At 40.4% G+C, this 23,825-nt stretch overlaps 2 protein-coding genes across 3 annotated transcripts; one reads left to right on the forward strand and one right to left on the reverse strand.

Moving 5' to 3' along the window:
• Positions 1-6,888: 6,888 nt before the first annotated feature.
• foxe1 (forkhead box E1) lies at positions 6,889-8,668 on the forward strand. The gene has a single exon (XM_085164230.1). The coding sequence runs from the start codon at positions 7,304-7,306 to the stop codon at positions 8,408-8,410; it is 1,107 nt and encodes a 368-aa protein (XP_085020356.1). The 5' UTR covers positions 6,889-7,303; the 3' UTR covers positions 8,411-8,668.
• A 65-nt stretch (positions 8,669-8,733) lies between these two features.
• Positions 8,734-23,616, reverse strand: spag5 (sperm associated antigen 5). Of its 2 annotated transcripts, XM_085164206.1 has the most exons (26): positions 23,483-23,616; positions 22,617-22,688; positions 22,399-22,527; positions 20,578-22,306; positions 20,091-20,478; positions 19,774-19,966; positions 19,453-19,569; positions 19,205-19,297; positions 18,914-19,048; positions 18,031-18,150; positions 17,838-17,930; positions 16,583-16,717; positions 16,384-16,477; positions 16,129-16,276; positions 15,912-15,962; positions 15,598-15,772; positions 15,328-15,461; positions 14,764-14,932; positions 13,101-13,233; positions 11,416-11,662; positions 11,088-11,220; positions 10,873-10,953; positions 10,631-10,780; positions 10,279-10,353; positions 10,058-10,138; positions 8,734-9,960 (listed from the first exon to the last, which is right to left on the reverse strand). In XM_085164206.1, exons 2-26 carry the CDS (start codon positions 22,653-22,655, stop codon positions 9,889-9,891), a joined length of 4,914 nt encoding a protein of 1,637 aa, XP_085020332.1. In that variant the 5' UTR covers positions 22,656-22,688; positions 23,483-23,616; the 3' UTR covers positions 8,734-9,888. The 2 variants fall into 2 exon arrangements, with proteins under 2 accessions (XP_085020332.1, XP_085020331.1); XM_085164205.1 differs by having other exon boundaries at positions 20,091-22,306.
• Positions 23,617-23,825: the final 209 nt, after the last annotated feature.

A 23,825-nucleotide genomic window follows, 5' to 3' on the forward strand; every position in this document is an offset into this window, starting at 1 on the left:
AGGAGTAGTGTGTGCAACTCTACTCCTCACTAGCATAAATGTTTTGGGATGGTTAGTGCCTCCCATCCTGGCACCATTTACCAAGCAGTTTCTGTGAGTTACAGAAGATACTTTAACTTTGAGGACTTGAAATTGTAGTCATGTGACAACCAAAAGATAAAATATCATGTATTTGCCACAGGTCTGTGAAACTGATGAAGCGTCTTACCCCCAACAATCCCCCCCCCAACAAACCCCAACAATCAGACCATCCCCCAATATGAGTAAGCACTTGGCAACAGTGGGAAGGAAAAACTCCCTTTTAACAAGAAGGAACCTTCAGCTGAACCAGGCTCAGGGTTCAGCTGAAGGTTGAACCCCCCTACTAGGGGTGAGGGGAGGGAGAAAGGACAAAAAAAAAGAAAAAGAGCAATCAAAGATCTTCTCTTCTACAACAAAAGTCCACAGTTTCATTTATGAGTAACAATGCACCTTTTCTTACAATGTTGAGTGTCTATGAATGTTTGAGTATGTTTTTGAGTATGTTTTTGACAGCCACGCACAAACATACTTACACTCTCACACAGTGATTTAACGGCAGGTAACCCTGCCAGTGCAGTGCTTCAGTTATGTAAACTGGCCCGAGTTTGGAGCAAGTCAACCGTCAGGACTTTGCATCCCCACCAAGCCCCTGCTGCTGCTAATGCAAACAAGTTGCTTTCAATTTCTCAACAGTGACCTGAATAATTCAGAACACGCACGCCACACACACACTGCACACACACCGCACACACACCGCACACACAGCTGTAAAAGACAAATAAAAAGCTTAATCTAACAAGAAACATTTTAAATAACTTATATAATCTTTCTCAACGAGTCTTATAGGGATGTGTTTAGTGTATTTTAATATACTTAATATATTCTTAAATATTTTAAATTATTTAACGACCAAAATATTCTTATGTTTCCCAAGAAGATTTAAATGGTGCACATTTCACGAAGAATGCAGGTCACTTCCCATTAGTGCCTAAAAGATAGTCTCACAATACGCCTGAGGTCAAAGCAATATCAAACCAAAACAAATACATGGATCACAAATATCTACTGAGATGAGCTAAAATAAGAAACTAAATGTGATTCAGAACATTTTTGTTTTTGTACGTATTATTTTGGGGCAATCGTGGCTCAAGAGTTGGGAGTTCGCCTTGTAATCGGAAGGTTGCCGGTTCGAGCCCTGGCTCGGACAGTCTTGGTTGTTGTGTCCTTGGGCAAGACACTTCACCTACCGCCTACTGGTGTTGGCCAGAAGGGCCGATGGCGCGATATGGCAGCCTCGCTTCTGTCAGTCTGCCCCAGGGCAGCTGTGGCTACAACTGTAGCTTGCCTCCACCAGTGTGTGAATATGGGTGGATGACTGGGTGTGTAAAGTGCTTTGGGGTCCCTAGGGGGGGCTAGTAAAAGCACTATACAAATACAGGCCATTTACCATTATTTTACACAGTGTAACAGTATCATTAAACATCATAAAATATCTAAAAAGCTTCTGTGTTATTTACAATAAGATTTTTCCACAACATAGACCACATAAGCATGATTATTTTGTTGGCCTTAATCTAGTTTTGTGGTGTAGGACTTATATACATCAAACCATCAATAGAATTCACATAATGCACTGTTCGAATTAAAAACTGGTATATATTTTGTCTGCACTTTTGGCACAAGTTGAAACGGAGACTCGGCGAGGTTGCATCGTGCTGCTAGGTCATCCTAAATCAGTCATGTGATTTGGATGTGCCAGCATGTCTGTTGACTTTAGAGGATTAAAGGAAGCGATCTTTTAAAAAGGATCTGCAAATTCAGTAGTTTCACACATACTAACACTAAATATCATACATTTTAATACAAAAAATTAAATAAGGTAACAAACCAGAACATTTTTTTAAACCTAAAAGTAGCTTTATTTGCATTTTTAATGAAAACAATTATCTTTTTAATTAAAAAAAAAATACTATATTCTCCTCCTACCACATCACCTGTTAAAGTTTTCCATTATTCCTTATCCTGTTCTCTGTTCCTGTATGAGTGTAGAAAGCCACCTGTATACAGCCACTCAATGGTTAAAGTCAAGTGTTCAAATTCAAATGTCTAATTTGTTTGTCTTTGTTTGGATAGAGCCGTTTCTCACAGGCACAGCGAGAAGTATAGGGGAGACACAAATTGAAGAGATGTTCATTTGCCTTGGCTGCAGCTCTGCTCTCGCGTGCAGCTGTCGCAGCCACCAGCTGCCATTTGCGTCTTTACTCTGCGCTGTGATGGACAGGTCGAGGCCTCTCACAGCAGCATTGGCGCATGGCTCCAGGGCCCTTAGCTGTGGACAAGAGGCTCTAAGGGTTACTCAGTGATGCCAACCCTAAGTACACTTCACAGGGGATTAGGGGCTCTGTTTGCAGCAGAAGCTGCAGGAGACTGTTGCAAAATGCCCCGCAGAGCTCAGGGGAAGTGCAGAGTGAGGGGATAATTGGACAGTTTTGCAGTTTTAAAGTGAAATAAACTATAAAAATATTTTCTTAAAGATTGGAATATATTTTTAACCAAAGTACTGTTTTTGAAAAAAGCGAAACCTTGTTGCTTTGGCAAAGTAATTTAAGACACTGAAGCACATAAACATGTCAGAAACGTTCTTGAACACAAATGTTGACAGTGGTGTAAGTTTTCAGCAGTATATTAATCCACCAGCACAAACACCGAGATAAAAGGCTCATGAACAAATATTGAACAGTAAATGCTGTATGAGAGCTAAATCAAGATGCATCAGCAAACTATGGGAACTATGATCCTGAGCTCCAGCAACAACGGATACCTGAGAACTTACTCACCTCTAATTGTTCTTTACCATCAAGCATAAAAAGGTGTCTTAGGTAAAGGGTGAGGTCTTCTGCAAATTACATTGCACCTCCATCAAATCTGTCAGATGGAAAAACCATCAATCAAACACAGCATGCTGGTTCTTTCGATAGGAATGCATGACTTATTTCATTGTTCCCTGCAGTTACAGTGTCGTTTTAAAAAAAGTTATTTATCATTGGTACGGAAATCATTGCAACACTTTTCTTTTTTTTTACTTTTACCCGTCATCATAATCATCATATGAGGCCATTGTGACTAAGATGATCTGAGCTTTCTGGCATCTTACAATACCCAGGAGAGGTGAAGTGTTTAAATGATGCTCACTTGGTATTAAGGGGTCCAAAGTGTGCCACGAAGATATACCCCACACCAGTGCATCACCAGCAGCAGCCTGAACCTTTTATATAAGGCAGGATGGAACAATGCTTTCATGATTGTTATGCCAAATTCTGACCGTACCATGCATACGTTGCAGCAGGAATAAGACTCATCAGACCAGGAAACTTTTTTTTTTAATCTTCTGCTTTTCTATTTATTGAGCTCATTTGGTAAAATTATAGCCTCGGTTTCCTGTTCTCAGCTTACAGGAGTGGTCTTCTGCTGCTGTAGCAGAGAGATGCTCTTCTGCCTTGACTGCCTTGATTGTAACTAGTGGTAACTTAAGTTACTGTTGGCTTTGTTACCCAGAAAACTGTTCCTCATTGGATATTTTCTCCGTTTTCAGACCATTCTCTGTAAACCGGAAAATCCCAGCAGGCCACCAGTTTCTGAAATACTCAGACCAGACCATCTGGCACTAACAACCATCCCTCAAAGTTACTTAAATCATCTTTTTTGTCATTCTGATTTTCAGAATGTGTTAACAGACAGCTTAACCACTGTACCTAACAAAGCAGCCGGTGCATATCTAAATCCATTTGTATTTACATGAACATAGTAAATGAACAATGATAAAGACCAGATACTGTAGTATACTGTACTATACTGAACAAATATACTCTTATGGTCCCCTTTGATCAACAGGATCATCATGTAGCTTTGACTAATAAAAAAACACCTTCAACACACAATACTACTCACAGTCTGGAGCTTGGAAATGTATTTATTTATTTGAATTAAAGCTAACTGATCACTACATACAGTTGTCACTGTTCACTATAGGAATATAATCTGAGTTTAGCTGATTAACTATCAAAAAAATGTTGCATTTATAATATTGATGAGATAAATTATAAATAAAAAAAAATACCTAGCTTAACCTATTAGTCTGAATATATAACTATTATAAAGACAAAAGACTATTATAAAACATTGTATTTATTAAGCAGTACTACGCCGATACATTCAACTAATCATCCACAAAACAACAACAATGTTTTGATTCTGCGTGGAAAATTTTATACTAAATTCCTTGGTATTGTAAAACTGAATTTATCTTTCCTCTTAAAAAGTTTTGGCACCAAATACCTGAGCAATTACACTTAATTACATGTGTAATTACAGGTGGGAAAGCAAGTTTGACAGCAAAGTCAAAGTGACGTTGAAGCAACACTTAACAGGTACACTACAGGTACTGTAGTTCTCAGTTTTTTCTGCACATGTTGCACCTAATTGTTGCATAAAATAAAATAAAACAAATGTTAATATCAGACAAAGATACCTCGAGTAAATACAAAACACACTTTTTAAATGATGATTTCATTCATTAATGAAAACAGCTTTCCAAACCTACTCTGCCCAGTGTGAAAAAGTATTTGCAACTTTAATGCCAAAACTGGTCAACAGGATTTAAGTCTAGACTTACTTGGCCTTCATTTTATTTTATCTTTTGTTTTGTTTTTTTTGAGTCATTCAGAGGTAGACTTGCTCATGTGTTTCGGATCATTGTCGTGCTGCATAAGCCGGGTGTTCTTGAGCTTCATTGCACAAACTGATAGCCGGACATTCTCCTTCAGGATTTTCTGGTAGGGACCTAAGTGGTCCTCAATCAGCAAAACAGCCCCAGACCATCACACTACCACCACCATGTTTTACTGTTAGTATGATGTTCTTTTTATGAAATGCTATGTTAATTTTATACAGATGTAACAGGACTCAAAATTCAGCTTTTGTCTCAGCTTTCCACAGAACATTTTACATAAGTCTCGGGGATCATCAAGATGTTTTTCGGCAAATGTGAGACGAGTTATTGTGTTGCTTTCGGCCAGCAGTGGTTTTCTTCTTGGAACTCCAGCGAAAGCAATTTTTGCCCAGTCTCAATGCGCTCTTGGAGTAATTTTTGTAGGTCGACTCCTAGGAAGGTTCACCACTGTTTCTATCACCGTGGTTCTTTGGAGTCCAAAGCCTTAGAAATGGCTTGTTTAACCCTTTCCAGACCGATAGATTAAGTGACTCAATGGTTCAATTCTCATATGTATTTGAGTTTCTTTTGATTGTGGGCTGATTGTTTTCAAGATCTTTCACTTTGTGAGGCAGGTTCCATTTAAGTGATTGCTTGACTCAACAGGTCCGGCAGTAATCGGGCCTGAGTGCGGCTGCTGAAACTGAACTCTGCTTTCCAAAATAAAAATGTGGCTAATCACAGTTAATTCATGATTTAACAAGTGGGGCAAAAACACAGGGATAAGCAGGTTTGCGTAGTTTTTTTCCCCTCAATAAATAAAATCATCATTTAAAAACTGCATTTTGCAGTGACTCTGGTTTTCTTTGTCTAATAACAAAATTTGTTTGATGGCCTGAAATATCTAAGTGTGACAAATCTGCATTTAAAACAGGAAAGAAAGAAATCAGAAACGGGGCAAATGCTTTTTCAAGGCTACACATAGAGTAGATTCTCATGTTAATCTAAAAAACTTTAAAAAGTACCTCATATCATGACATGCCACACCCACCTCCTCATATAACAGGGTACTGCAGCTGCAGACCAGGACAGCACATCTGCGGCCCTCCCCACAGGCCTAAACTTTTCATCGGGCTGTTTGCTCTCTCTCTCTCTCTCCTTGCTCAGACTCTGACACATGCCCGCAGTGTTAACCCTGCCTAGCTTTACACAAGGGAGTGTGCTGCTCTGTTTTCCTTTCAGTTTGTTTAAGAGATTAAGCTGGTGAACCCTAACCCAGGGAGTCCCCAGAGTTTATACCAGCAGTAGCAGAATACTCTCCACCCTTTGATGACAATGAAATTATTTTTCACATTATTCATGTCAATCAACAGCACACATGACAGTTTGTGCACCACAGAAACGCAGGGAAACAAACGCCTTTATAAAGGTGGCTTTAAAACTATTCCAAGTATCGCTACCAATTTCAGTGAACGATCTCTATGTAAAGAGTTGGTTATTCCTGTCTCTCGGGTTGTGCCCAGGCTTTATGATGATCGCTTATATTTTGCATGCTGAAATCACAGGAGGGCCTTTGTCTGGACAACATTTACATCTCTTAACACAGCTGGCACGGCCAACCACTGGCACAAAACAAACAAGGAAGCAAGATAGAAAAACAACTCATAGGTTAAGTTACCACTAAAGAGGTCTTTTAGTGTTAAACATCAAAACAACATGGACCATTTTGGACTTTTTAAAATAAACTGAGGTCGGCTTTAAAGTAAACTTTGAATATAAAGAGGAAAAAATATCTGTTTTGACAGTTTTGGTCACTGAAAATAAATAAAGGCCAATTATAGAACAAAAACAAGATAACTGTGAGTAATGCATATTGATACACTCATGTTACTGTTTTTTAATAGTTGTAATGATATTAGTTAAAATATTCGAAACAATGTAATTTAAAGTAGAAATATTTTGTGCAGCAGATTTTTTTTCCTGCCATTTCAGGATATCTCACCAAATTTATTTGAAAATTTATTTGAAAACAAAACTAATAAAATGAAATCAGAATTCACTCCACAAAGTATGCAGACTTTGACAGAGGGGAACAATAGAGCAGTAGAGAAGTTAGGTATGTTAGAGCATGTGATGTTCAAGGGGGCGTGGCCCTTCAGGTTGTCTCTGCAGGTAATACACTCTTCAGGTAAAGCTAAGTGACTCATTCGCACACACACCTTAAGCACAACAATTGGCACTTCAACTCTTCACCTTAAACCGACTACACTTTACGGGAATAAACTGAGTAAAGACCCGCATTTAACGAAAGAGGACTTCACAGAAGGGCCGTTACTTCCACTGCTTTTAAAGAACTGTTGAACTGTTTGGACTCAGGACCCTGAGCATTTACAATCGAATGCAAACTTGGAGCAGGACTGCATATCGGACAGATCTCCTGTTTTGATTTGCACTGTCGGGGTACTGCCTACTAATTTGTTTTCTCTGACAGAGGGAACAACGTCAAAGCTGTGCCACTACTTCTGCCGTGCAGCTTTTCCAGTAAGTAATCTATCTCTTTCTTTTGAACTGTCCATGACAATGCCAGTGGTCAAAGTGGAGAAAGACTCTCCAGCAGATACCACCTTGCTTGCCTCCAATCCTCCACCGCAGACAGAGGAGCAGCCGCGGGGTCGGAGGAGGAAGAGACCTCTCCAGCGCGGGAAACCACCATACAGCTACATTGCCCTCATCTCCATGGCTATTGCCAACTCGCCTGACCGCAAACTAACACTAGGGGGTATCTACAAATTCATCACAGAGCGCTTCCCCTTCTACAGAGACAATTCGAAGAAATGGCAAAACTCCATCCGCCATAATCTGACTCTGAATGATTGTTTTATCAAGATCCCTCGAGAGCCAGGACGACCTGGGAAAGGCAACTACTGGGCACTGGACCCAAACGCTGAGGACATGTTTGAGAGTGGCAGCTTTCTGAGACGCAGGAAGAGGTTTAAGCGCTGCGACCTGAGCACATACACTTCATATGTGCATGAAACACCAGTTTTTTCCCCCGTTCAGATTACCAGACCAGCTGCGTACACCAACTCAGTCTATCCCAACATGACACTCAGTCCCACATATGGACAGCAGCTGCCCTCTGCCTACTATCCCTCTTCGTCGCCTCCGGGGTTTGGGCACAGTCAGACCCGCATGTTCAGCATCAACAACATCATAGGACACCCGACTCCAGCCAGCATGCTGGCAGGTCAAGGACCAGAGGTGATGCAGCAGCAAAGCCGGAGCTTCAGTCCCGAAGGGCTTCCGAATGGATCCAGTCCCTGCAGCTTGGGAGCTCCGGGTTTCCAGAGTCAACCGTGCGGGGGATCTGTGCCACCCCGCTCCTCTACACATCCGGCATTCACCTACTCTGGACAAAACAGCCATTCGCACCAACATGCACACCAGGGCTCGTACGGACAGGGTCACACCCAGGGCATGGGGTACGCAGCAGGAGGACGGATCCACGCCTCAGCTCACGGCCCTGCAGAAACAGTGGACCATTACGGCAGGGTCTCCCCAGTGCAGCTGGGGTCTTTCTCCCAGTATAACAGCGCTGCAGGTCCTATTGGAAACACTGGGGGATACCTCAGACACCCCACATACCCGGGGAATATGGACCGTTTTGTTTCTGCTATCTAAGCTACTGAGAATGTAAAGCCCAGCATCTCACTACCTTTTATTTTTTGTTAGTTTTTTTTTAAACAGACTCGTGACGGCACCAAATGAGCCAGACATTTCTGTACACAAAATCCAACTGCTTTATCTTTGTTCGTGACATTTATCAAGGACAAAACTGAGCAGACTGACCTCTCTTAACACCACTGTGATTTTCTGTATAATTGTAGAAACCATTTTCACTGCTGATAACTTACTTTAGATATCCATTCAGCTGTTTTGTTTTAATGTCTAGGCCTTTTAACAGCAAGTATGTGATTGTAAAATACATCTAATTTTGTGTGCTGTTATTTTTTATTTTTTTTTGTTAAAACTGGAATGTGCAAGTTGAATATTTTACACTTCCGTTGAGTTTAAATGAAATGTTTGTATAAATTATTGTGCTTCATGGTCATAGGCTTTGCAGCAAAGTGGCTTGTGTGAAAAAAAAATATCAGGTTGTATTTTGTTGCCAAGTAAAAATGCATTTTTAGTTTGCTGTTCTTGGAAATAAACAATGATAAAGCACCTTTGTTCTATAATAATAAAAGATTTCAAATTTGTGATGAGTGATTGCAGTTGAAGTAGTTGTGAAAGAAGAAATTTACACCATACGAGTCATATTTGTATCAGCTATAAGTGAATTCTAATTTTAAGTCTTATAAAGTAACGAGGGCCAAAAGGTCCAGATAAAATTAAAGCAGGAACACACACACACAAAAATAAGCCCAATCCTCTCTTTCCTTTGTGCTTCTAATGCTTTCTGGGTCAGCTCAGCCGGTTTGAAGTGCCGTCTGGAGCCACACCAGTAACCGTGACCGGTCTCAGCCGCCATGTCGAGACACCAGTGCAGCACTTGGCCACATGCAAATCCACTAATCAAGAAAATGAATAGACTCGCCACTCGATGCTTCATGCCTTTGCGTTAAGACCACATAATACCAGAAACCTCTTCCACACAAAGCCTGCAAATCGGACAAGATGAGACACAAAGAAAACAATTAGAGCTAAGACAATTGATTTTTTTTTAATTAAGAAAACAAAAGGAAACCTTTGGTGATGGATGCAGCTTGCTTTTATCTCCATTTTAAAGTTTTCTTTCACCGCTTCATGCTGTGAAAACCCTTGGAATAAATAAATAAGTTTCTTTCATGGCCTTGTAAAAACAACAAAAAAATGGAATACCACTCTGTCGCTTACTTTGTTGCACCTGGGATTGGCACACACCTCCTTAAAAAGCAGAAGACGTGGCAGTAACGTGGCATTTACACCCACTCAGCAAAGAAAAATCATTTTTAATAGCATCTTTTCATGAAATGTGAAAAAATAAATAATAATAATAATAATAATAGTAGTAGAGAACCTCAGAAGAGTCAAATAATTATTTTATTCTCAAAAATACAAACATTTAGAAGGCAGACAAGCTAAAACATGAATAAACACACACGAGGGAAATAAACACATCAGCCAATGTATTCAACGAGCTGCTGGAGCTGTTCACAGTTCTTCACAACTGCCGGCAACGACAGCAAGGTCTGTGAGGCAAAAAGGAAAAAGCAGCACATTATGGCAAACATCCAAACAGACGCTGCGGTTTACAGAATATGTTCCATGGTATGAAACATTTCTCACCTCCCGAACTCTGTTGATCATGTTGTTTAATATCTGAAGCTCGTTCTCACTTTTCTGCTGGTTGCTCTGATAGATGATTTGCTGTAAGAGATGAACATCCTCATGAATGCTCACATGGCTGGGAATAAGACCATCTAATGTTCCTCTAAGTCAATAAATACAGTGTGAATGCTGATATGTAGTCAGGAACGCAATTGATGCCGGGTACGGTCAGGACTTACATGTCTCTTTGCCCTTTCAAGAATTTTTACTTTGGCCTGCTCAGCTTCTTGAAGACTGGCCTTCAGTCTCTCCACCTAGGGATCAAATTGAAGAAGTTTATGAGACAAGAGGAGGAGGGGGGTCCCTTTAAGCTGCAGCGTTTCCTCAACAACAGGCTGAAAAGTCAAGTTTACTTATAAGCACATTTAAAAACAGCTGCTGTTGACCAAAGTGCTGTACAACTTAAGTAACATAATAAAACCATAAAACTGATCTAACTAGAAAACATGAGTTTAAAAAAAATCCAAACTCAATTTTAAAACTTGAAAACTATGGAAATACACAATAAATAATGATTCTGATAAATCATACCTCTTTCAATGACTTGATGTTCTCTTCCATGAAATGCTCCGGTTTAGTCGACTGGCCGCCAGCTTTCCTCAGTTCATCCCGAAGGAATTCAGACTCCACCTTCGACTGCTGGAGAGCGCGACGAAGCTCAGTGATTTCCCTTCTCAATTCCTGGAGAAAACGTTCATTTGCATTTAGACAATAATAACTACAAGAATACGAAGTAGCTTAGAAACACCGGCAGTATTATTTTGGTGCCTTACATTATTGTCAGTCTTCTGTTTATTTAGGATTTCCTGTGTGTCTTGCACTTCAACTATCAATTTAGCCAGCGTTTTCTCATCCTGAAAAAAAATTAATGAAACTTCAGCGTCAGCATTTTTCTCTTCCATCGGTCAGCCGTCCTCCGCACCCATCCTGATCTTTCTGATCACAGATGAATAAAGGACAAAAGATGTCCAGCAAAAGTCATCCTTACCTGAGTTTTCTGCTGCAGAGCCTGATTTGCCTTCTCGACCAGCTGACTCAGACGGCTGAGTTGATGCTTGAGCTCAAAAACCTCAGCTTCATGTCCGTTCTTTGCAGCACGCTGCTCCACCTGCAGGCCACAGCTGGAATAACACATCAGATAACAGTTGGGGGGTTTTAAAAAGAAAAAAGCAACAAGATAATTGGATTAAATTTGATGTTAATGTACAAAACAACAACTTTCAAAAAAAAATTATTTCACACTTGGTTTTCTTAAAAGAAAAAATAATAATAATAAAATAATAATTTTCTTAAAAAAAAAGTACATTACAGCTTACATTTGGCCATGCAGCTCCTCCAGCTGAGCGTCTCTGCGCTGCTGCACCAGCTTCAGAGTGCTGACGAGCTCGGTGACGGTGCTGCCCAGGCCAGTAAGCAGCTCCGCCAGGTGGCTCTGCTCCTCTTCCTCTGGTTGAATCTCGACTGTGCTCATATTCTTTTTAGGAGTGATGGCTGCGATGCGGGTGAAGGCGCTCGTCCCACTGAACAAAGCTTCACGCTGTGGCTCGAGAGTGTCTGAAGGGACTGAAGAGAAAGTAAAACTTAGTTGTTTTTTTATTATTATAATTACATTTTAGACTTTTATTATCTGTTCCATTTTTTTATTACAGTCCCTGGTGGCTGTGCAGATATATTCCCACCTGAAAATGATTCCTATAAGAAAAACTTTGCCCACTACCTTCTTTATCAAAGGGAAAAACAGGATGAATTGAAGTGCATGTGTAGCTCATATAGAAAAGTTGGTAAGAAAAGGAGCATTGAAGAAAGAATTTTTATATTATGCAATCATATTATTGATGCCTCCTTGAAAAAAAAAAAAAGAAAAAAAAAAGACCCAGTTCTTTTGTTTTTTGGTAATGCACCACTAAGCCTTCAAACAATGAAATGAATACCTCCTTTTCATAAAGGAGACACATACGACATGCTGAGCATGTATTCAAATCATGTTTGAGACATTCAAATCACACTGCTCTCTGAGGGATCTCAGCGTGACTATTTAAAGAGACTTGCTTGCAGCTGCTTAACAACATAATTATGCTGGACCACATTACAAGTGAACTAAAAACTTTTTGAATTTGGAATTTGAATAGTTTGATCTTCATCAAACTACAGACAGCGTAATCTGTATAAACAAACAGCTGTACTTTCCATGTGAAAACACACAGTGATTATTCACAGGCCCAAAAAAAAGAAAGTGAATCTCCGTGCTAACAACTCAAGTCAAGTGTGGTTTGCAGGAGGTGGCTCAGTAACACAAACTATGTAAAGTCTGGTTACTGAAAAAGCCTGTTCTTCTTAATGAGGAGTCGCAGCATCGTAGATGAAGCGGTACAAGCTAGAAAAGGTGCTCATCACTCCACAACTGGATGCAAAGATCCCCATGGCAACTTGTAAGGCTAAAGAAAACCCCAAAAATAGGAGCATATGCATGAAATCTCATGTGTCGACTTTAAGGAAGATACAGCAAAGGAATGTGCTGTTATCCAAAAAGACAGGTCACTATGGGACGATGTTATGTGGACAAATGAAATGACAAGTCTGGAGGAAACATGTCATCACACACCACCAGGAGGGATCAGCCCGGGTGCAACACTGGGGTCTGACAGTTCAGGTATTGGCTCAGAGTCCTGACCTTAACCCAGGTGAGATGTGGTAACCTGATCAACATAAAGAGTGGAAGCTTCATTAGCAGCTACAATAACATCTGATGGAGCTTGTTGCTACTAAAATGAGATTCTATAAGTGACTAAATTCAACCAGCTCAACCATGTTTTCCAGCTTCAACTCTGTGTGTGAGTGAGTGAGAGAGATATAATCAGAATCAGTGCCTCCTGTTGTGTTTAGGATGAAAAACAAATGCTGACACGTTATATTTTTTTAAAATAATCAATTTAAAAGAGAAAAAGAAAAACTAGCATGTTACTTATGAGTGAACTGACACACATGGGGTGAACAACAGTACCTGTTTCAGCAGGAGTGTCTGCTTTGACCTCTTCCTCTCTCTCGGCAGTTGATGGCACCATGATGCTGTCGACAAAGGAGGCACAACGCTCCACGCTGTGGACTGACTGAGATTCTTCACACATCTGTGGTTTCTGAAAAGTAAGACATTTAAATCCAAGTGGGAAAAGACATGCAGTACTGCATCTATAGCATAAGTTCAATAGTAAATGATGTTACAAGATGATTTATAAATGCTGTAAACAGTTGCTTCTGATGTCCAAATTACAACTGCAAATGTCAAGAGCTCATGGCCACAACAACGCATTTTTTTAATTTCAAAGAAATTAAGCTTTGCATACTCTATGCATTTGACTTTACTTGTTGCAGATCATCTGCACATACGGTGGAGTCCATATCAGGGCCCAATTAAACTAACGCCAGGCAGTCACAAAGCACTGTACACGAAGGTTAAAATAAACAGAACATTAAGTAATAAAATGGACAATATAAAAAATACAAAGGATTAATTGTAACTATGCTATACTAGGCTGTACAAAGCAAACAGAAAGGGGAAAGAAGCCTGTAACAGTACTGATATTCAACGAGCTCCATCCACAGACCTACAAATGCAGATGAATGCATGACTGATGTGAATTCGAGTTCAAGCACATGAAACAGCGTGTGGAACAAAGTTCTGCTGGGTTCTGATTAGGGGCCGGTTTAAAAAAACATAACAATTAGAAAAAAGAAAAAAAAAAAAGATTTGACAATTTAAATCGAAATCCTGAAACTGACTTAAATATAAACATATTTTGCCAGAAATGTCAGAATCTCAGCTAAAACCTCACAAAACCATTTCAACAACCACCAAACAACTAAAACAGCAAAAGATTAAAGACCAAGAAAAACAGGCTCCGCAAAAGGATATAAAAGCTAAAAGCTGGCAACTCACAGATTCTGAAACTGACCAAAATTCACTGAACCAGCACCAAAAGATCAAAACTACACTTCACGTACAACTCCTTATTTTTTACCGTTTTGCTTCCACCACGATTTAAAAAAATAAAAAATAATAATATTAATAATAAAAAAAATAAAAAAATAATAAAATAAAATAAAAAAAAAATCGCACTCTCTCTCTCTCTCTCAGTGTGCTCGAGGGTTTCCAGTTTCCAATCAAAAGTGTTTATTTTCTACTTTATTCCCGTGCATATTACGCACCGGTCTCCTGTTGTGGACAGTGTTGTCTGCCTCTCTTTTTTGTTGTTAGTTTCCTAACTGTGGTGCTGTGGTGCTTACACCTCTGATTAAGTCTCACAAGTGTCAGCTTTATTTTTATACCTAGAAAGTTTACACTGAGTTTATAATTCCAGAGAAATAGTCAAGTCGCTTTGAGTGTGTCATTTTCAAGCAGGAACCTCAGAAAAGCCCCTGGGGCTTTACAGGTTAAATAAAAAGTGCAATATTGTAACTGCTTTAGATTCTGTTCTTAACTTACAGAAAATATGTATTGAATTTAGAGGGCTCTTTCGACAGTACATACCCAAGATAAATGATCTTGGATGATAATATTACTGACCAAGTCAAAATCTAACTGAATCGAATCAAACCTTGTGAATCAGAATTGAATCGGTTGTAGGAATCAGTGACAATACCCGGGCCTAGTTCTGATATTGTTTTACCTTTTCATCAAGTTCATCATGGAGCTTGTTGGTCAGTCCCCTCAGTGTGTGATGCAGCAAAGTGATTTCCGTGACCGCCTGAGCCATCTTCTCTTCAAGCTCCAGGTTTGCTGTCCTGGCTCTGGACCTCGTGGCTTTTAGTTCTTCCTGCAAATTCCCGTTCTCAAGCCTCCATCACACAAACACACAGAGGCAAGTTATCATTCAGTGTGCCAACAAAATGTTAAACATCATGAGAACAATTTGCAAAGATTTATTATTACAAACATAAGGCCATAAGGCAAAAGACTCCAATCAAGAAAATATGTGAGTATTAATCCTTGAACATTTTACAGTTTTTCCTGTTGATATAGACCTGCCCCCACAGCCATTCATACTACACCAGCGTAGTTAAGAACTAGAAAAGTGGGCTGTATGTAGCCCTCGATGTAAAATGAGTTTGACATCCCTGATCTAAGAAACTGAGCACAGACAGACAATTTTGTTTTGTTTAATCCGAAGGTTTTTTCAGGCTCGGTTTGGGCTTTTCAAGCACATCACCCTCAATGGCTTATTTATACTTACTTAAGTTGACAAACTTCTTTCTTCAGGTCCTCACACTGGATGTTTCTCTCCCGAAGGCTCTGCAGGTTTTCCCTCAGCATACGCTCACTTTCTGCCATCTGCTCCCTCGCCAACTCGTTTTCCATCTGTAGGAACTGATGCACACAGACAGCAGGAAAATTACACCTAACATCCTCCCCTCAAGGTTAAGTCGCATATTATTCCTGTAATAACCAAACGCCTCATGCTTCTCTGGTGTTAAATGAGACAGATACCCTCTCTAATGCTCACCTCGTTCATTTCCCGCACACCACTGAGCTGTGTACAGACATCCTGGAGCTGCTGGATCTGCAGACTCTGAGACTGTGAGAGGGACTGCAGCTGACTGAGCTGCTCCTCACTCTGAGCCAGAGCCCGACTCAACTCGCACACCCGCTGCTCCGACTGACCCAGTGATGCCTCCAAGCTGGACAAGGTCAAAAAGAAAAAACACAGCAGTATTCGGATATATACTGCAACATTTATGTAAAATTATAGTAAAAATGTAACCACTGGTTACATTTTTCTTCTTTTTTTTTTATCCTTTACTATTAACCAACACTTACTCATTTGCTTGATCTTTAGCCTCTTGTTTGTCTTTCCACGACTCCTGCAACCTTGAATAAAAACAAAATAAGGCATATTTTAAAGCACATGCTGCACTTCAGGGCTTTATTTTGCCTTTCAAAGTTTACCCTGTTAACAAGTAACCACCAACCCAGTGTTCACTTCCATTTTTAAATTTCTAAGCTTGATTTCTGTCATCAATAAGGAGCATTATACTTTGTAGTCTCAGCAGCCAGGGCCTGCTCCAAGAAAGTGTAGGATGCCAACGTGGAGGAAACTGTAGCAGACAGCTCCGTCACCTTCCTCTCTAGCTGACCCGTCTCTTCTTCTTTTTCAGTCAACTTCTCTCGCAGTACACCCATCTCTGGATTTATTTATTTTAAAAAAAAGTTTAAGTCCATAGGTTGTCAAGAAAGAAAGCATTTTGAAAAAGAGGGAGCGAAATAGCCAGAGAGTTATTTCAGTTTTTACCTGATGTCAGAATTGTCACCTGAAGATTTAAATCTCCAATCTGCTCCCTGGCAGCTTGGAAATTTGAATGAGTTTCATTCAGTTCTTCTTCAATCTGTTGAGTTTTTTTTTTTTTTAAGCATATGAATAATTTTAATCAGACATGTTGACTGATTAAAGTACAAGGCTGTAAATATCCTGAATATAACAGATGCCTTACCTGCTCTCGCTCTTCAACAGCTTGGTCTCTTGCAGAAATGTGCTCATCTCTCTCTCTCAAAGCAGCAGCAGCTTTCTCGTTCAGCTTCAGGAGCATGGGAGCCGTTTTGTGCAGAAGGCTCCTGACCATGAAGAGCTATAAACAGATGGCATTAGCATCAACGCATTATCACATTTTAACAGAGCAGTAAATGCTCTAATAGTAAAGGCTGTATTAAAGCACCTAAAGTTTCAACTAAACAACATTAGAACACATTAAATGGAATTTTAAACCGAAAAAAAGGTACACTGCAAGAAGAAAATAATAATAATAATCCTATCACTAGATGGCAGTAGATTACAGCCAACTGAATTCTGTTTCTTACACCACCTAATTCAAGTGCATAATCGTAGCTACAGTGCCCACTATAGGATATACACGTTTATAAAATAAACATAAAAAGACAAAATATTGAGCAGAACCCCAGTGACTTCTGTGTCACCTTCATAATCTCCCTTTCTGCAATTCCTTTAATCTGCTGTGCCAAGATCTACTCTTGTTTAATCCAGACGCCGGTCACATCGTCTCTTTTGTTCACATTTTCACTCCTTTAGTGAAGGAAACCACTTCTCAGATGATAAAACATAGGTGTGATCTTTTATATCTTGAGTCTGAAGGTGCAGACAGAAAATGCAACTTGCCTCCATGGCACAAGACACGAACGGCAACAAACAGATATGGAGCTTGTCTGGGTCTTTGGCGTGCTATGTATGCAGCCGGTCTGTAGCCACATACATAAAACATGATTAGCTGATGTCCATCTCGGCCACTGTGTTCAACATGGCCAGGCAACACAGGCGCTTCCACAAACCAGCACATGCTCCTATGTATTTTATTTCCAGTTTTACGAGAGCGTATCAATTTGTTGGAAGACACTTTAATGTATACTTATGAGTACTGAGAATAGCCTCAACCAAAAAATGACTGACTGTACCTTTAAACAGCACTATTATGTACAGGATGCTCATGTGGTGGATTTTACACCAAAGCCTCGTGTTTTTAGAAACCCACAAATTACAACAGCAGTAAACACCATTCAAACGGAGCCACTGTGCTGCTATGAATGTCACACAGATTAAACTAAAAATGAAAACATAAGAATTGGAACCAAAACACTGGTTCTTTGTTTGTTCTTTGTTTCTTTGCCATCATATAGAAACTGCTGTGATACATGTTCAATGACTGTCATAGTTCAAGGTTTTTAGTATGAGCGTACCTCTTTCATCAAAGCGGACTGTTCATCCATGGTTTCAGACAAAAGATCTGAAGCAGAGTCCAGGGTTGCATTATAAGCCTTGTTTAACCCAACCTGCATTAGTAAAGACAAAAAAGAAAAAGAAATTACACTCACATATTACTTTAAATACAATTATTATTGAGCTGTTCATTTTTTGGCTTGTTTTCTGTACCAGTTCTGGATAGCTCTGGTTCAGGGCAGCCAGCAGCTCTTGCTGAGACCCCACACTCTTCTCCAGAAGTGAAATTTCTGTGGCACAGTGTGTCCTCAGCTGTTCCATCGCACTGAAAGCCTGACAACACACAACCACACACACACACATTTAATACCCCTGGAACAAATAATCATCTTAAACACACAGCCAGCATAACTTCTGCAGATATTTTTATATGTTCCAGAAAAACTGTTGGTCAGCTAAAGCAGAGGTGTTTACACAGCGAGCTATGTTTAACAGACAGAGAGGTTTTTTGTGTCACAAAGGTGGCTCTCTTTTTAACCTGGCTAGATCACCACAGTAACTTATGCTAAACACATTACCTCGAAACGCAACCTTTGAACTGATTCTAGTATGCTTTAAGTGCTACTTTTTGCTTAAATTGAAATAAACAGCAGCACTGAGCAGTAACATAAACACAATTTAACAATTTTACCGCATTAATGATTCTCAGCAGCATTACTCTGTTATCTTATTTTTCACACTAATGTCCATTTTACTGATATATTTTTCAATAACGTTTAGAGATCTCCATTGCCCAATGCTCTGAGCACAACCTGCTCCAATCACACATTCTCAATAGACTTATGCAGAAGAAGAATGGCAGATAAATGCTCCCTTTAATGTGATTGCAAACAGAGCCTGAAGCAGGAAGCCTGGATTAACAAAGAAAGCTGAGAACCAGCTTCATCTCTCACTGGGGTTTTAGGTTTTGTCAAGCCAGCTAATGCAAAGACTGGCTGGCTGTATTGAACGTGCTTCATAGTACACCCTTCTCCTCAGGAGGTTGCCGTTCCTCTACATTTAGACTAAACAACTAAAACACCCCAAAAAGACTTACTGCCTCCTTTGCTGTGAAGGCTTCTTCCATTTGAGTCCTCATGTCATTTCTCTGATGAAGAGCTTCTTTGACCTTCTGCATCATCCTGCTCTGTATGTCCTTTGATTTCTCAAGTAGAGACTTCATGTGCCCATACTAAAAACAACATGAGAAAAATATACCTCAACTCAGTTGTAGCACATAATCATGTTACACTAACAACTTAAGCCATAAATAACTGATGAATAATTACAAAAACAAACATACTGTTTAACTTGTATGAGACAGAATGAGGTAACATGTTGTACGTACATGTGAAATGAGGCTTTGATGGTCCTCTCTGACTATGTCACCAATTTCATTCATGTTAGAGAGAGTAGCGTCTGTGTCACTTCTGACAGAAGTCTGTTGGGACAAATACACACACTTTACTCTTAGTAAAGAAAATATTGACTATCTCAATACACACACACACAAAAAAAACATTCATTCAGTGAGACGTGTTTGAGCATTATATCCCAGTTTAAACAACATGAGCTGGGTGGTTGTTTGTGACTTACCATGGTGACCTTCATGTCTTGCAGACTCTGGATAAGGTTTTGTAGAGAACTCCCATCAAGCTCCAACTCCCCAATCCGACTCAAAGCTTCCACATACAGGTCTCTATACATTGTGGTCTAGATATAAAATATAAACAACTGACTACTTAAGCAGTAATTCTTTGTTATATAATGAGATCAGAGTTGAAAGCTTCTGTTTGAGGAATATTTTAAGCTGTGACATATGCGAAACTACTCTAATAGAGTCCAAAAATCTAAATATAGAGTAGAAAATGAGCATAACAGGTGCCCTTTAAACAAAATGTAGATGTCAACAGTTACCTGACTGAGTTCGGTGTGGTCTGTCTGCACGAGTTTCTCCCGGAGGTCTGAAGGAGCAGGGCCTGCAAGCGGACGTCCCTGTGCCCTCGCTGCAGTCAGCTGTTGCACCAGGGCCTCAACCATCGTCATGCTAGACATTAACCTCTGTTCCAGCTCCTGTCTTGGGAGGGACTCCAGGCTGCCTGGAGGTAAACTGGAAAACCGGAAAACCAATGAAAGAATACTGAGAGGCAAACAAAGAAAATACTAAAAGCAGATTTAGCTTTATCTATACTCACAACTGTTGAATAAATGACCAATTTACAATGGGCACTTACTTCCAGAGGAGCGGGTCAGTCATAGTGCAGGAATCAGCCACAGAGAATTCTCTCTTCCTCTCAAACAGGCCAGAAGTATTGAGGCTGTGGTCAACCAGTTTCACAGGACTACTGCCCACACAGACACTGTGAGACTTTACAGGAGAAGCTTTGGCTGGAGGGGCAGGAGGTGGAGCAGGAGCAGAGACAGCAGCAGGGCCCATCTTTCCAGACGCCATCATGAGGAACTCTGCCATTTGTCGAAGCTGCTGCTGAAACGGACCATCAGAAATCAGTGGGAAATTCAGCAGTGGTTTCTCAGCTTCAGTCTGAGGCTCTGCAGAGACTTTCTGTCCCAAATCCTTAACTGGCTCCCTGAGTGGGCTCAGACCAGGATTCTGACCCAAGGCTGTGGAGTTTAACAGAGGATGAGGCATTGGGCTTTCCAGTTGCTGCGCCCACAATCCAGCATGGTCAGCATTAAGAGGAGCAAACAATGTTTTCTCACCCTCAATAGCAGAGTCATCAACTGCAAACTTGCCTTGAGCAGGATCCCCACAAGTCTTTAAAAAAGACAGAGAAGCTCTCCTAACGGGACTAAACATTCCCAACTGCAAAGCTGAGGCAACCGAGGGACACTCCGACAGCGCTTTCAGTACATCAGTAAGGTTCTCTGCATGAGATTTTTCTGCAGAGTTACAAAGAGCAGGTGCATTTCCAGATGAGCCAATGGCACTGTCTTTTTCCTCACTGGATTCAGCGGGTCCTCTGGTGGAGTTCACTTCAGAGACATGCTCCTCTTGGTCTTGCTGTTGCACTTCCACAGCTGAAGGACTCTCTGCTGAACCTGCAAGTTGACTGCAGTCAGAAATCTGAGTATTCTGAACCACGAGAGGCAATGCACTGTCAGCAGGATTCACGGTACAGTTAAGCATTTCTCTCCTTTTGCATTTTACAGTTTCACTATCCAAAGCTTTTAAAGATCTATTAGCCACCAGAGATCTGCTAACAGCTGATGGATCAGTAGCTACCACAGCTTCACCATTGTTCTGTTGGCTGTTAGCATCTTCAAAGGCATCTTGACAATAATCATGTGTGATGGAAGTGAACAGATAGTTTTCACCGAGGGGACAGATTACAATCTGGTCCTCATGCAGAAGGGATGTCTTCTTCTTGGGAAATTGGGCCTCATCTAATTTTTCATCTTCAGCTGGAATACAACAATCAGCTGTGACACCACCTTGGCTCCCAGCCTGGCTATCAGATACCACTGGGCTACCACTGTAGTGTCTGGCGATTACATCCTCAGTGCTGTCTGGATGATCAAAGTGACCAATTGTATTATCATTTTGTAAATCACAGTCACCAGCTATTTCAGTTGAATCTATGGCATAGCCATGTGTCTCACTGCTGCTAACAGTATGGTTGGCTGGTAGAACAACAGATTCTTCTCTTGGAATTTCAATCTCTCCTCCAGTGCAGTTCAGTGATTTAAAGGTCAGTCCATTAGCACGTTTTTCTGAACCACGTGTTGTCTCAGATAAAGCCTTAATGACAGGATCAACACCACCAGCATGGCTACAGTATGGATGATCAGCATGTTCCTCTTGACACTGCTGGTCAAAGTCACCGAAGCAGTTAGTCAAATTTATACTGTCATACTCTAGAGGAGCACCAAGCTCTTCCTTGGGCAGAGGAATGGTTTCGTTGTGTAATCTGGTGGCATCTGAAACTTCCACCTCACCTACATCACGAAGGAAGGATTTCCAAGTGAGATCTGCCTTTCCACTGCAGTCACTCTGAAAAGCTGTTGATTCTTCGGTGGCTTGTTTGTTATCCAGATCACAAGAAGCCGGTGTAGTGCTGTCAGTTTCACAGGGAAGTGCTGCGCTGATGTTAACAGAGTAAGTGTCACTCTTCTCGAGAACATGATAGGGATGTTCGATGTGATCAGAGCATGACTCCATTATCACACTGTCAGAGATGATGCCATCTTCAGATTCAGTGTTAGATGTACCCTGGTCCGTAGATAAAATAAGACTCTCCTCTGCATGCAGTAAAGAGCCTAATATCTCAACTTCACCACCAACACAAGTGAAGGATTTAAATGTTATATCTGAAAGTCCACAAGCAATCTGAGTAGTTGTTGTATCAGTTTTTGGAAGATTGGTTTGTATCATTTTGGTGGATGGAGAAGAGTACAGCTGGGGTTCTTGTTCACTCAGTGGAAGATCACCCTATTAATGAAAAGAAGTAGTGGTTAAAAAACAGCACCAAAAAAAAGAGAAAAAAAGACACATTATAGTTGTAAGTATTAGTGTATACCCACCATCGTCATTTTGCCAGCATCGCTACTGATCTGTGATTTTGATCTTAACTTCGATGAGGGAGTCGACAAGTGCAGAATCTCATTGTCCAGACTTCTCAGAGGGGTACGCTCGCTGGATCGGCTGGAGAGCTACCATCAACAAAGGCTGAATTATCCATTAACTAATATGCTCAGAGATACAGAGGTACAGTATGCACAACTGAGTACAAAAGTCTTACCAAGCCTTCCCCTGTGGAACTTGAACTCCTAGAAGCCATTACTCTGAAGTTCTCGGAAAACTATGTTTACAACTGGGGGACAAAATTAGGAAGACAAAAGATTTCATATTTTACCAGTTTGATTTAAATGCGGATTAATCTATTTGGCTGTAAAAAACCAATAGCTCCGCATTAAAATGGTTGGTTTTCCATGCGAGTGGTAAAACAGGGTCTTGCTCCTCATACTAGAGAATAATGTGATTTCAAGGCAAGTTACGAAAGACAAACCCCAGTTATCCTTGACTGCAAAAACTTTCCGGAATTTAATCACGATCACGAGACTTCAACAGTTTATATAAGACAAGTTAGCCGGAACTTTTTAAACATTTCGTTTGTGCAGAGAGAGTCTGTTAAATTCAAATTTGCCCCGTCATAACCCCTTGTGTGGATGTTGTCTTCTTGTTGTGACGGTTTCTTCCGGGGCAGAAACAAAAGGAAAGACGATTACAGCAAACAACCATGTTGCAGAGTTTAACTGTTGTTGTACGACAATGTGAGAATGTTCTTTAAAATCTTGCACAGAGATCTGCTTGTCGTGTCAAACTAGCTGAGAAGCTCACTTGGCCTAGTTGACAAGAATAGACCATTTCAAGCATTAATTTAATAACTTCGAAAATCAATGTGAGAATTCACAGAATTCTAACATTCACAGAAAGTGTTGCTAAGAGTGAATATTGCAAGGGCGTAAACTACAGTTTAAGAGACCGGTACCAGTCGATAGCTAACCGTAAATTGCACTCCCTCTAGTTAGACTTCTAACAAAGGCACTTAATTAATAGCTTAGCTGTCCGAGGCAAACGGCCTTAAATCATGTAAAAGTATTTTACCTTTTAAATTTTACCAGCTAACTTCAACCAGCGTTTTAACAGAGACGAGGACAGGGTAAACAAATCTTGTATTGAACTACCATCCACCGCGTTTGATTCAAAAACACGAATAGCAGCACTGTTATTGGTCCATTTCTCTTCTTCGTTGGTTGAGAGAAGCACTAGATGGTTGAGATCTGTACCTTTACTCACTGCTGCCTCTTTCGGGAAAATAATGTAATTGCTCCAGCATGTTCCTGTTGCTGACAGAAAATTTACACTTTTATGTTGGCTCTTAAGTATCTTTGTTTTTTGTATTGTTTTGTTTTATGTCAGCGTTTTATTAAAACTTCGTGTCTGCATA

The sequence above is a fragment of the Neolamprologus multifasciatus genome, chromosome 6, assembly GCF_963576455.1.
Source record: "Neolamprologus multifasciatus chromosome 6, fNeoMul1.2, whole genome shotgun sequence".
Lineage (NCBI taxonomy): Eukaryota > Metazoa > Chordata > Actinopteri > Cichliformes > Cichlidae > Neolamprologus > Neolamprologus multifasciatus.

What these genes read in the sequence shown, in the direction of transcription:
- foxe1 (XM_085164230.1), top strand. Translation starts at nt 7,304, where the DNA reads ATGACAATGCCAGTGGTCAAAGTGGAGAAAGACTCTCCAGCAGATACC.
- spag5 (XM_085164205.1), bottom strand. Translation starts at nt 22,655, where the DNA reads ATGGCTTCTAGGAGTTCAAGTTCCACAGGGGAAGGCTTG. An exon ending in ACTGACCCGCTCCTCTGGAA is followed by an intron (nt 19,967 to 20,090) that starts GTAAGTGCCCAT and finishes CCGGTTTTCCAG; the next exon opens with TTTACCTCCAGGCAGCCTGG. An exon ending in AACAGAAGACTGACAATAAT is followed by an intron (nt 10,781 to 10,872) that starts GTAAGGCACCAA and finishes CGTTTTCTCCAG; the next exon opens with GAATTGAGAAGGGAAATCAC.